At 37.5% G+C, this 12,469-nt stretch overlaps 1 protein-coding gene across 1 annotated transcript; it reads right to left on the bottom strand.

Moving 5' to 3' along the window:
• Window positions 1-4,673: 4,673 nt before the first annotated feature.
• Window positions 4,674-9,998, bottom strand: MLANA (melan-A). The gene is made up of 4 exons (XM_010193932.1): window positions 9,925-9,998; window positions 7,294-7,390; window positions 5,638-5,739; window positions 4,674-4,742 (listed from the first exon to the last, which is right to left on the bottom strand). Exons 1-4 carry the CDS (start codon window positions 9,996-9,998, stop codon window positions 4,674-4,676), a joined length of 342 nt encoding a protein of 113 aa, XP_010192234.1.
• Between the last annotated feature and the right edge of the window lie 2,471 nt (window positions 9,999-12,469).

The raw sequence follows: 12,469 nt of genomic DNA, 5'->3' as shown, positions 1-12,469 counted from the left end.
CTGACTATCAGTAAAGAGTTACTTGTGGTATAAGTGATGTTATACAGAAACAGAAAAGAAAGGACAAACTGATAGAAATTGAAAGATTACACGTTTTTCTTAGGAAATACTCTTCAACAAAAATGAGTCAGTTCTTTTCCCTAATAGCTACAAGAATGCAGCTGTTAATAAGCTAAATTCAAAAAATAACTGGGAAGAAGGAAGGCTGGTTTTCTGTGTAAGCAGGTAACATAGAGAATGTGCGGCAGAGCAGTCTGTTTATCCCATCCAGAAATAGAAGTTAGCAGAGCTGAAAAGACCTTACAAAATTAGTCTTCAAAGACTAAAGTATTTATATTAGGTCTCAGGCATTGTTCAGGTTTTGGCCCATGTGAGTCCAGCAAGCGTGGTGTTTACCACTATCACATGGCAAGAGTTTTCTGGGGGAACTAAAGAAGGCAGTAACTGTGGCTTCTGTCTTAGGCGTCAATAGTGATGTCACAGTGGATTCTACATTCTGCCTTTTTTTTCCTGGTAAAATAGGGCCCAGTAGTCTCTGGTTCTCTTTTGATGAGTAAATCTGAGGCATGGTTCTATGTGGATGAGGAGAAGACGGACAAAGGTCTGTCCTTCATATTCCTATAGGCACAAGGCATATAGTTTAGTAGGTAAAACAAAAGCCACACACACAAGCAAGGCAAAACAGAGAATTAATTTGCTGCTTCCCATCAGCAGGCAGCTGTGCAGCCAACTCCAGGAAAGCAGGGCTCCATCATGCATATGGGGAAGACAAATGCTGTCACTCCAAACTTCACCTCTTCCTTCTTCCTCCAGCTTTATGTGCTGAGCATCATAGGGTATGGGATATCCCTTTGGTCAGTTGGGGTCAGCTGTCCCAGTTGTGTCCCCTCCCAAATTCTTGTGTATCCTCAGCTTACTTGCTGGCAGGACAGTATGAGAAGTAGAAACAGCCTTGACTGTGTAAGCCCTGCTCAGCAATAACAGAAGCATCCCTGTATTGTCGACACTGTTTTCAGCACAAATCCAAAACACAGCCCCATACTAGCTATTATGAAGAAAATTAACTTTCTCCCAGCCAAAACCTGCACATTACTGTATGTAAAGTTCAGTGCAGATATGTCGTCAAAAGACAGTAGTGGAAACTTTAAAGTACTTTTCAGATCTAATGGGCAACAAAATATGTTTAATGAAATGGCATGAACATGCAACGACCTTTCAGTTTTGTTGCACAGTTTAATATGCAGATGTCCTGGTTTGAGTTAAATAGAACTAATTTTCTATTTAGTGATTTTACTTTTCAGTCTCGTCTCAGTGACTGAACTTGCTGAAAACTGGCAGCATGTTTTTCCCAAACAGTGCTGCTAGAAGATATGCTCAAGGTCAGTTGTCTCACCATGGGTACCATGTCTGTGCCTACGGGGACGGGGGAGGTAGACCCAAAACTGACCCACTAGGTATTCCATCCCACATACATCATACTCAATATAAAGCTGAGGGATCATGAAGGTCTCGACCCTTCTTCCGTCTTGGAGCCCTTCCGTCTTGGAACCTTCTGTCCATCTGAGTCCTGCAGTGGCTGAAGTCCAAGCAGAACCCTGCCAGTTCCTCTGGCTCTGATCCTGATTTGTGTGTCCTGCATCCTGCTCCCACCTGCTGCTGGGTCTGGTCTGGGACTTCGCCAGTGCCCTGCTCTGCAGAGCCTCTGGTGACACATACGTCTAATAAATACAAGGATATACACCAGTAAAGTAATGGATATTTTATCGATGCTAGGCATAAATATGAATCAAAATATGATGGCAGTTTTTTATTTAACTGAAAAATTAGAGGCAATATGTTAATACTAATACAGCCAGGATTATCTTTGTCTTCAGCTGCAGCAGGTTGCTTCAGCCAACAGAAATTGCTGAGGAGAACATCACTGGATTGTCTTGGCAACCAGCTGCACATGCCAGTCCTGTTACACTGGACCGGTGAGCCTCCAAGAAACCAAGTGCTTCCTGTGGCAAGTCCTTGGTACTTTCTTCTATCATAATACTCTGACCTATGGGGTATATACCCCATGCCTCTTGGTCCGGTGAGTATTTTGCTGCATGGTTCAGTATGCTAGGAAGATTGCATTTGTTAGGACCACCTGCATTTTACATTTTTGCAATGGCTGGGATGGCTGACCGATATTCTGGTATCTCTTAAGGCTACATTGTGGATTAGAAGTAGATGATCCAGCAAGATCATACCAGGAATCCAAAACCAGACAATGCAGCTGCTACTGCCATTGTAATTTACCAATCTCACCAAAACACACTATATTAATGAAAGGCCTGATTTTCAAGTTTTTCGTTTTATCTACATAAGGGTTGCATGCATAGCTATAGAGATCTTGCTAAGATCCTCTTGTACAGATAAGTTTTATTTTAATAAGAGTGTGCCTGCTTCTCTGATGGAAGCAGTTTAATGTAGGCCAGTAGCTAGCAGAGCTTCATTCTCCAGCTATGACCAGCCACCTCTCTTCATCAGCATCTTGGGGGAGAACTCAAATTGCCCATGAGTTTCTTCATTTGCTCATTTGGTGGGAGAAAATAAAGCACAAAGGTCATGTTTGTTGAGAATTATAGTTGTAATACAAGGCATCTGGCTGCAGCCTGATTACAAAGAGTGTAAAAACAGAGGAGCAGAAGATCTTTGACTTTTATACCCTCCCTATACATGACCTTACGAGAGAAGTTATAAACCTAAATTTTGATTTATTACTCTGGGGTCATATGACTGTCTAATGTGAAAGCCTTTCCTGGAAAGTTCCAGCAGTTTGACCTTATGTGATTCTGGAAATAAATCAATGTTTCTACTTGGTCAGTGTTAACTTCCTCATGAGCTTTTGAAATGACTAGTAAGGTATTGCTGATACTACTGAAAATTGTGTGGGATCACATAAAGGTTTTTGAACTCTAAGCACTTAACGATTAATTACTAGAAAGAAGTTATAGAAATTACTTCTTTCTCAGCCATGGATGTGTGTGTCAGTTCCATTCAAATGTAGCACCACACAGTCTTTTGAAAGGATTTTGCCCCAGGGTAGAGAGTTGCAGAGTACAGAACTGCTAAGATCATTAGCCTCAAGCTTTAGCTTACCAGTTTTGCAAAACATGTAGTCAGTCATTGTATTCTGCATCTCTGGCACTTACTAGCTGCAAGCTGGCATTTTGTATATTTCCCTGTGTATTATTCTTCCTGTCAGTAAACAATTTTTTTCTTAAAGGTGTATATTGGAAATTACACATGTAAGACAGCTTTTTTAATTAAAATACCTCTCTACATTTGTAAATACAAATATCAAATAAATTTACAAAAACAGATATGTGGACTATAACCTTTCACCGCAATTACAGATATTTATTACCTTTGAACAGGTATCTAATTTTACTAATCTGTATAAATATTTTTATTACCAAAGAAACATTTCTAAACACTGATGTCAAGTTATTTATCACCACATATGAAGTTTATGTTAGGCAAGTAAATCTACCTTGCATTTAAAGCTTTTTTTTAAGTTGTGTTTGCATATTTAATGACAACAAACTGGATTCTTTACTAACAGCAGTTAATAGGTTTTTTAATGAAAAATGTTTTCTTCTGCACCTCTTTTTCATTTTAATGGAAGTTGTACAGTTTTAGCTGCCTCCTGCTGTGAGATATCAGGCCTTGTGTATTAATTTTATCTGCATATAATGTTAAGTAATAATCTGGCAAGTAAGCAATAACAAAATAGGCTAAGTAAACAATAACTGCCTAATTTATGTATCCTAATTTGTGTGCATCACAATTCATTGTTTTCTATTACTGTTAGTTTTCTGGCATTCTTGAAAAATTAACATCTTGGAGTCTGCTGTCTTCTGTATTCTTCAAGGAACATGAGCTTAACACTTTTTCTCATATTGCTTTGTCATGTGGGAAAGAGATGACATGTACAGCTCTGTATCTATCAAATTCTTTTGGTTTCTCACACGACTGCCAGGAGGAAACAAAAGGTGATCACCATTATACCCACTGACTGCTATGAAATAATATGAACTCTAAGCAGAAATTCCTAGGTTGTCTGGATCATGTTTTATGAGGATTTCATTCTGGATATATATGTGAAGTAAAAGCCTGTTGTAAAACATGTTCGCTTTTTGCAGATTAATTTTAGAACTGCTGGTAGGAAAAATGGTTAGTCTGTGTAAGAGGACATGTAGTCAAATAATGTTGTCCTTTTTATGACAGATTCTTGTACATTGCTTTCTAGGGAATGGTTTATGTATTTATTTTTTTAAAGAAAGGGAGAGTAAGTGTGGAAGATGAAAACAAAGGTGCCAACAGTTTCTACTCTGGTTGATACTCAGTGGTATGTACTTACTCTTCGTAGATCTATGAAGGATGCAAGATGCCCAGACTTGAGTATAGTGTTTTAATCTGACCACAGGAAATTAAAAACTTAAAAGCACATTCAGATTTATTGAGGCATTACAGGAACCAGTTCTCTAACCTAAGCAAGAATAATTTTCAGCAACTGCTAGTGAGAGCATGTGATTTTTTAATTATTATTTTAGCTTTAAGAAAGTTAAGCATGTAAAGGAAATTCAGTGAAATCATGAAGAAATCGAATCGGTATGTTTAGAGTTTAAGATTTTGCATTATCATGGTGAATAAGGTGGTGGAGACTGATCTGCAGCAATTTTGTCATAAGCTGGTGGAGCATCAGGTACCTATGGTAAAGAAAATGGATGTGAAAGACTGAAAAAGCAATTGAGGTACAAGAAAATTACATTAAAGATGCAGTGAGCTGTATGGTACTGCAGCTTAAAATAGCTGAACTCATTCATTATGTCTTTATGTTTTTAAGGTTAGGTTTTGCTAATATGTTTTTTGGTTTTGCATAAGATTACATTCATTTTGTTTGTGTCATTCATCCAAAAAGAAAATTTTCAGTATTGTAAGGACATGATTTGTTTTAAAGAATATTTTTTTTATATTGAGAACTCAGAACAACATCAAAACTTTAAGAGTCTAATGCAGGTATCTTGTCTTATTTCCAATGTTAACAATTTGGGCAGCGTATTTAAAATGGATTGTAAATCAAACTTCTCCCTATTCTAAAACTATTTAAACACACCCATAATTTGACACATATATTTATCAGTTAAGTTATTTTAACTTTTTTAAAATTACAGGTTTGATTGTTCATCTTTCCATAATTATTAGAGGAGCTAAAACCTTGAAGTTTTGTAACATTCCCTGACAATTCCTGTTGTTTGTCAGAATGGCAGGATATCTATTAGGAAGATGTTTGTTTATTCAGTATATTTCAGCATTCAGGTGTTAGATCATTCTAATAGATGCATAATGATAATACAATTTAAGTTAGGTGAAAGATTTTTTTAAAAGAAGAATAATTAATAATAGATTTTAAATACCCTTTGCACAGTAAAAATTGTGCAAACTACTACTTTTTATAGTTAATTTAGAGGCATTTGAATTGGGCAATGAAGACTCAACCTAGAGAGCACATCCCAAGAAAGAAATCAATAAGTGACTGTTTACCCAGATTGTCTCACCATGTCTTATTATTGTAACTAAATGAAACCCTGAGATGCGACTTACCACAGAATTAAGGTTTCTGTACTCCTGCAGAGCCATTTTGCAGTCCAGCGTTGTTCCCTCACCTGCCACAGTTCGCATTGTGCCCATACTAGACCTTTTGCTCTGTGTCAGATCATGAGTAAATATAGTGAAGACAAAAGGAAGAAGAGAATGTTAAGTTGGAGCAAATTATGCATCATTTAACAGTTGACAGCACATTTACAGTATGTATTAGAATCTGGGATTAGGGCCAGATACAATGCCAGCATATAAGAGAGGTCATCTACCTACCACTTTTTGCTGTCTCTGCTGAGACACACTCTCTTTCCTATATTAACCAATTACACTACCAGAAAAATGAGGATCACGTTTTTTAGGTCCAGGACTGCTGCAGGAACTGACACCTTCTCATGTACCTGGCTACCTCCTTATTATTATCCCACCCATTTCTTTCTTTAATCTCCAACCTTTTTAATTTTTCCACCATTAATTTTGTATACATTCAGTACTAATTCTCCCCTAGCCAAAAAGCCTAACAAAAAAATTATTTTCAAAACCAGAAAGCAGCAATCTGCAATGAGAGGGAATTGAAAAAGTGATTGTGCTTTTTGCCATGATGTACAGAGCAGGCATGAAGGAATTCAGGTTTCCTTTTAAGGTGTTTTTGAGTATTAGCTTCATTTTTGCAACAGTTCACTATGAAAGTTCAGGTTTTATGTATTCTTCCAATTAATATATAGATCACTGGAAAGGTAACAGGACAAAGTTACTTGAAGCAGATGGATTTACTGACTTAAATGAAAGGTAATGTGTGATTAAATGTGATTAATTTAATTAATCACTTAAATGTGTGATTCTGTGATTCTGTATGTTTTTTAATTCCAAATGGTCACCTATTTTTCAAAATATTAGAACAACTAAAAGGTATTTTCTGTAAAACGTGTAATTGGATAATGCTTTCACTTTAAAGTATTAAAAGTGACCTCCCTTTGACAGGAGAGAGACCAGAGCTTCAAAGATAAAGCTTTGAGACTTCTAACAACAGATGTTATGAGAAGGACTGTACTTTTTTAATATTTTTAAGAAGACACAAAGTAGAAGTTTTTAGAAGTAATGTTTAGAAAGCAAACCTCAAACCTGACCTGCTTTTTTGTAAATCTTAAAACTGCAAGGCAACTTTTATACAAATTAGATACATTATGCATTACCTATACATGAACATAATATTTACTTAGTTGTTCGTAGCAGTTATTTTTCCTCTGCTTCCTAGATTTACTCTAATCGTATCTGTTCTTATTTAGGGATAAGTCTTATGAGTAGTGAGTATGTTTTTTTATTTAAATGAAAATATACAGAGCACATCTTTGTTTTGTCTAAATATTAAATTTAATGCTTCCTAGAGATCAGTTTTTCCACTGATGTGTTGTACAAAGTTGGGCAACTGGCTTCCTGTCCCGATGCTTCTCCTTCCTCTTACCACTTTGCCTGACTTGCAAGTTCTTCAGGGCAAGGTGTGTTTCATATTGTGTTGTTTTACCTGTGTAGATGTCAGTGTATTATATTGCCTGATACAATAGTGTCCTATTACAGATTTGATGTTCTCTGCATTAATGTAATGCAGAATGACAATATGTTGTCAAAATACTACCATGCTAGAAAGCAAACTGCCATGCTTACCCGCAGACTTTTATAGCCACTGCGTCTTCTGTAATACCAGCAGCCAAAGATAAGTAAAATTGCCAGCACCAGAATGAAGAGTCCGATACCCAGAGCTCTGTTGGGAAAGCAAAACAAAGTAATGACCAGAACTAGATGCCTTCTTCTAGGAGCAAGAATGATCAGAGCAAAAGTTTGTGTCATTATCCTTTTATCAGGGAAAGGCATGGAGCAGAATTTACCTCAGAGAATAGACAACGTATCAGTAACTTCAGCTAGTCTCTGTAGATTAAGCAGTTAGCTAAATTCTCTGCCAAGTTCTTAAGCATTTTAAAAATGAGGAATGTATTGCCTCAAAGACAGTAATCTACCAGTGACTGCTGCTTCTAAAAAAAATCCCTGCCTGTAAATCCAGCAAACAGCATTGCAATATTTGAAGAGAATGTGAAATAAATTAAATGTCACATCTGCAGAGACACAGCTCATGTTTATTTGTTACATTTCTCCAGGCAGCAAGTATTGAGAAGTGTAACCTAATTGCATAATATTGCAACAGCTGCTGGTGACAGAAGGGTTTTTTGGATACATAAAACACTGCATAACCTCAAAATGTGAGTAAGAAACATTGAGTTATTCTTAAGGAGCTCTGTAATTCTTTAGCTCTTTGTCGTGACATAGTAGGCACAGTATTGGTGTCGCTAGGTCATTTTAGGCAACATAGGCTTTGCAGACTGTGCTGGAAGGCATCCTTCCTGCTGCTTACCTTGGGAGATGTAGCACAGTTCCACTGTCTGTCAGAAAGCAAGCAGACAAAGTAATTCCAAGTTTCCTAGTCTATAAAACCCTTCCTCCTGTGCTAATACCCTCCCTGTTAAGAAAGAGAATTCACTCCCCATTTTTTTGTTCTTTGCATATTCAGGAGCAGAACAGCCTGCAAATCACTTAATGGGAAAAGAGAAAAAGAAGGAATGACCACATGAGTCAGGATAAACCCATTCTAACATACTTTTCTTTATCTTGCATCCAGCTGCTCTGCAGTAATTACCACCAGGCTTTTCCATGGGGACTGAGGAGTGGGGCATATCAGAGACCTTTTGTATCTCTTTGCTGTCATTTTCACTGACTCAGAGGCTCATGAAGGAGTGTTCACTTTTGGCCTAAGAAGCCTGAAAGAAGATGCAAGGACATTCATGTGACAGAACAGGCTGTCTTTTTGTCTGAACGCCCTGTGTGCTATTTGAAGCATGAAGCCCCTTGAAGCCAAAGGCATTTTATTTTTCGCAAGGACCTGAATCTTGCAATTTAATCCTGTCCCTTCAAGATCTGTTTAATCAAAAAATACAGCCCATGGCATTCACATGCTTCCTGGTGCAGCTAATCTTCAAAGTTACGAGATTGCCCCACTGCTTTTGTCACTGTCCCCAGCACAGTTAAAACTTGGAGAGATGACATCTCCAGACAGTTGCGGACTTTTCTGCATTTTCAGACTGTTCTCTGCTTTTCATGTGCTGTGGAGTTCTAGCTGTCCATTAGCTTGTATTCCCCACAGAATGTATGTCATTTCTGGAGTTGGTGATTTTAACCGCTTATTTTCCATCTAACTCCTGCCCTACCTATGCAGAGGCGAGTATGAAAGGCGTGTATGCAATTTCTTGCTATTCCAGTTAAAGTTGCAGCTGTAATATTAGTAATGAGTGCTTATATCTTGAATGCTCCTTCTGGTACTGGAAGGAGAGAGTGACTTGTGTATTTACAAAAACCGCTTACAGTTGCAGCCTCTGAAATTCACGGCAGACAGAGGTGAGTGTCCTTAGTTTCAAGTACTGAGACACGATTAGCCAGCTTTCTCTTTTGGAGAACTGAGCTGCTGTGGAAGGACTATGAGAGCACCTTCTCCTTTGTTTATTCTCTCTGCCCTTGGATGAACATGGAGAAACAAATATCTTGCAGTATGTATGTGTGTGGGACAAGCCACCAAGTCTGGGGATCAGTAAACCAGAAGTGCATTTGATATACAGATATCCCACACACATTGGAAATACCTGTCTAAAGCAGTAACTCACCACCAGTGGGATAGTGTCTCTAGTAATCCGGGACCCAACATAATTTATTGTAAGCCAAAACTAACGAAGTATTAACTTGGATTAGTTCTCCTTAAGTGGAGTTTCATCCAAAAACAATTTACTGAGGGTCACATTTGTATGGCATTGATGCATCCATCTGCTTTTTGATGGTGTTTTAACCACTTCTCTGGGGTTTTCACTTACATTATTCTTTAGGGTGAGACAATGTGCCTTTGAGGTTCTGAAGAGAGGTATGTACATCTGGAGAGAAAGCTTAGTGTAAAGATCACCTTGCAATAGCCTCAGAAGAAAATTCTAAATAAGCCTCAATAAACCTGATATTTTTATTGTAAAGGTTAATAACTTGTGATTATATCATCAAACTCTAGATTCTTGAATTCTGCAGTTCTGATTTTTCTTAACTGTTGAGGGCTCTTTATGATTCTGCCATGACAAACATTAGAGACAACTAAAATGCATTCCGCCTATATACAGTGGTGACTTTTCCTGGTACTCTTTTGTATATTTCTTTCAATGTAAATATTTTTCACTAGCTTACATGCTAACATAGGTTTTGCTTTATGCTTACTCTTCTGATGAAAGATAGTGGTGTACTTTCCCTCTGAAAAAGTTGCCATCTGGATGGTTGTTTCTTCTGGGCATTTTGTGAGCTTGGTCCTACTTGAACCTGCAGGATAGAAATACAGTCCCTCAGTGCAATAAATATTTTTTTTATCTTTAAAACATAATGTCAACAACTTTTTTGTTTTAATGGGATTATTTTAGGGAGGCAAAACAATCTGATATCTTCAGAACTGAGTAGATCTATATACATTATGGTACTGTCCCAATTTAAGCCAAAACTCAAAACCGTAACTTTAGTTTATATTTGAATTGCTCCACTGACATCAAGGTATTTGCACCTCAATGCAACAGAGAATTTGACATGGTCTGTTTAGATACTAAGTGATGGCAGAATTCTGAAGTAAAATCTGTCAGGAATATAGAAAGAAAGGCAATTTACCTGAACAAGAAAAACTATTCAGAAGTAAGACTAATATTGTCCTTACAACTACAAGTAGTTGTTTCTTTATTTCTGTTACTCCCAGGGCTAGGTTTTCAATTGGCATCAACTCTCAGAGATCTATTGATTTTCAGATGGTTATACTAATTTATATCTGCTGACAATCTATACTTATATGTGCAAGGAATTCATATTGTAATTTTAATTTCCAGTCTTAAGGGAATAATCATCCACCTAAAAGCAGTTAAAAATCTAATTGAACAGTTAAAAATCTAATTAATCAAATATAGTGAAGGAGAAATCCACATTTCAGTCATTTAAATAGCACAACAGATCCCACTTGATAGTATCCAGCTAATCTACCTACCTTACACAGGCAAAGTATAAAACCTGATGACTTCACTGAAAAGAATTCTAGCCAAAGAAACAGAATATTTCAGAGCTCATTTCAGAGATAGTCAAGCCTCTTCTGAAGCATAATTTTGAAGCAATAGAGAAAATTTTGGTTAGAATAAAAAAATACAAATCTTACCTCCTCCAGACCTGTATTCTGTCTGTTAACTGAAAGGCATGTACAGCTTTCTTTTCCTTGACTTAGTCTGGTTTTTTTCTTCTTTGATCTGTTCTCTTATGACTGTCACGAGTTTAAATTCTTTTCAGTACAGCTTCTGAATCCATTAATTAGCATGAAGGAGGCAAGGAGACAGCTTTTCCTTTTATTCTTACAGTTTGCATCCTTCCCTCCTAATAAGCAGCTCAAAAATCTGTTACTCGGAACAAAGCATTTATTACATACCCTCTGAGAAATGGCTCAACACCATTTTACCTGCCTGATCATCACAAGATCCTAGAGTGGGCAGAGTGGTTCTAAATTCAAACATGTTTTGATTTAAGGCTGATTATTTTGTGACAGAGGGCTGGTGTAAACAGAGTTTTCACATTTATTTAACTGTAGCTTTGTTTATGCACACTATTTACACCATTTTAACACTGTGGAAACTGGTATAGTTGGAGCAAAACTCATAGATGGATGCTGTTATACTGTAATAGAAGTGTCATAGATTAGGGCAAGTACAATTTAATTCTGTAGTGGTAAGCAAACACAGCAACAAAGAGAGAGTCCCATAGGCTGCAGAACTAGCGAAGCCTGGTCTCCTGTGGATTTGTGTGAATTGCCTGTGTTCATGCTGCAGTAATTCCGTTTACACCACCAGACAAAAATGGCAGTCTGTGATTAATTCAGAGGTCTGGGTACTGTGATGGGCCAGCAGTGTTAGCTACTGCTAAAAAAAACCCAAGCCATGTTACCGTGTTCTGCTTGTCATTTCTTAGGCCTCTCTATCTTGCCACAGATTTTTTTATTTATTTTTTTTTAAGTTTAAGAACTTTAAAGTTTTCATTTATCTTTGAAGCTGTGAATCTGGCTCTACATATGGTTGAAAATGACTGACAGACTCAAAAGTGAATAGGAAGGAACAGAAAACGTGAGAGGTCAACATCCATTTCCATATTAAATCAGATGAAAAGTCTTAACATCAATATTCTTAGCCAGTGCAGGGCTGGGAAGAGCCAGACCATTTTCTGTTTGTGTGTTTTGCCTAATTATGATAAAAATCTGATCTTTCTTTGAATAAGTTTCCATGGTAGTGCCCAGTGACAGGACCAGAGGCAGTGATTGCAGACTGAAACGCAGGAGGCTTCAGCTGAACATCAGGGGATGGTTTACTGTGATGGTGACTGAGCCATGTCACAGGTTGTCCAGAGCAGTTGTGGAGTTTCCATCCTTGGAGATACCCAGAAGTCATCTGGACACGGTCCTGGGCAATCAGCTCTAGATGGGCCTGCTGTATCAGGAGGTTGGCCCAGATGACCTCCAGAGGCCCTTCCAACCTCAGCAATTCTGTGATTAACACCAGAAGGATCTAATTGTTTTTCCCAGATTCATTGAAGTTTGAAACAACATAATTTTGCAGAGGGAAAAACAAAGGGAGGAAGAAGAATGAACATTAGTGAGAAGCATAAACTTGCCCATTTGGCCAAATAGTTCATTGTTTCTCTTACATTATTCCAGATGAACTCAATGGGAGTTTCAAAGTTGAAAGAGATGTAG

This window comes from Mesitornis unicolor, unplaced genomic scaffold, assembly GCF_000695765.1.
Source record: "Mesitornis unicolor isolate BGI_N332 unplaced genomic scaffold, ASM69576v1 scaffold18521, whole genome shotgun sequence".
NCBI classification, from domain to species: domain Eukaryota; kingdom Metazoa; phylum Chordata; class Aves; order Mesitornithiformes; family Mesitornithidae; genus Mesitornis; species Mesitornis unicolor.
The sequence above is the reverse complement of the archived record's forward strand: the minus strand, read 5'-3'. Positions and strand labels throughout refer to the sequence as shown.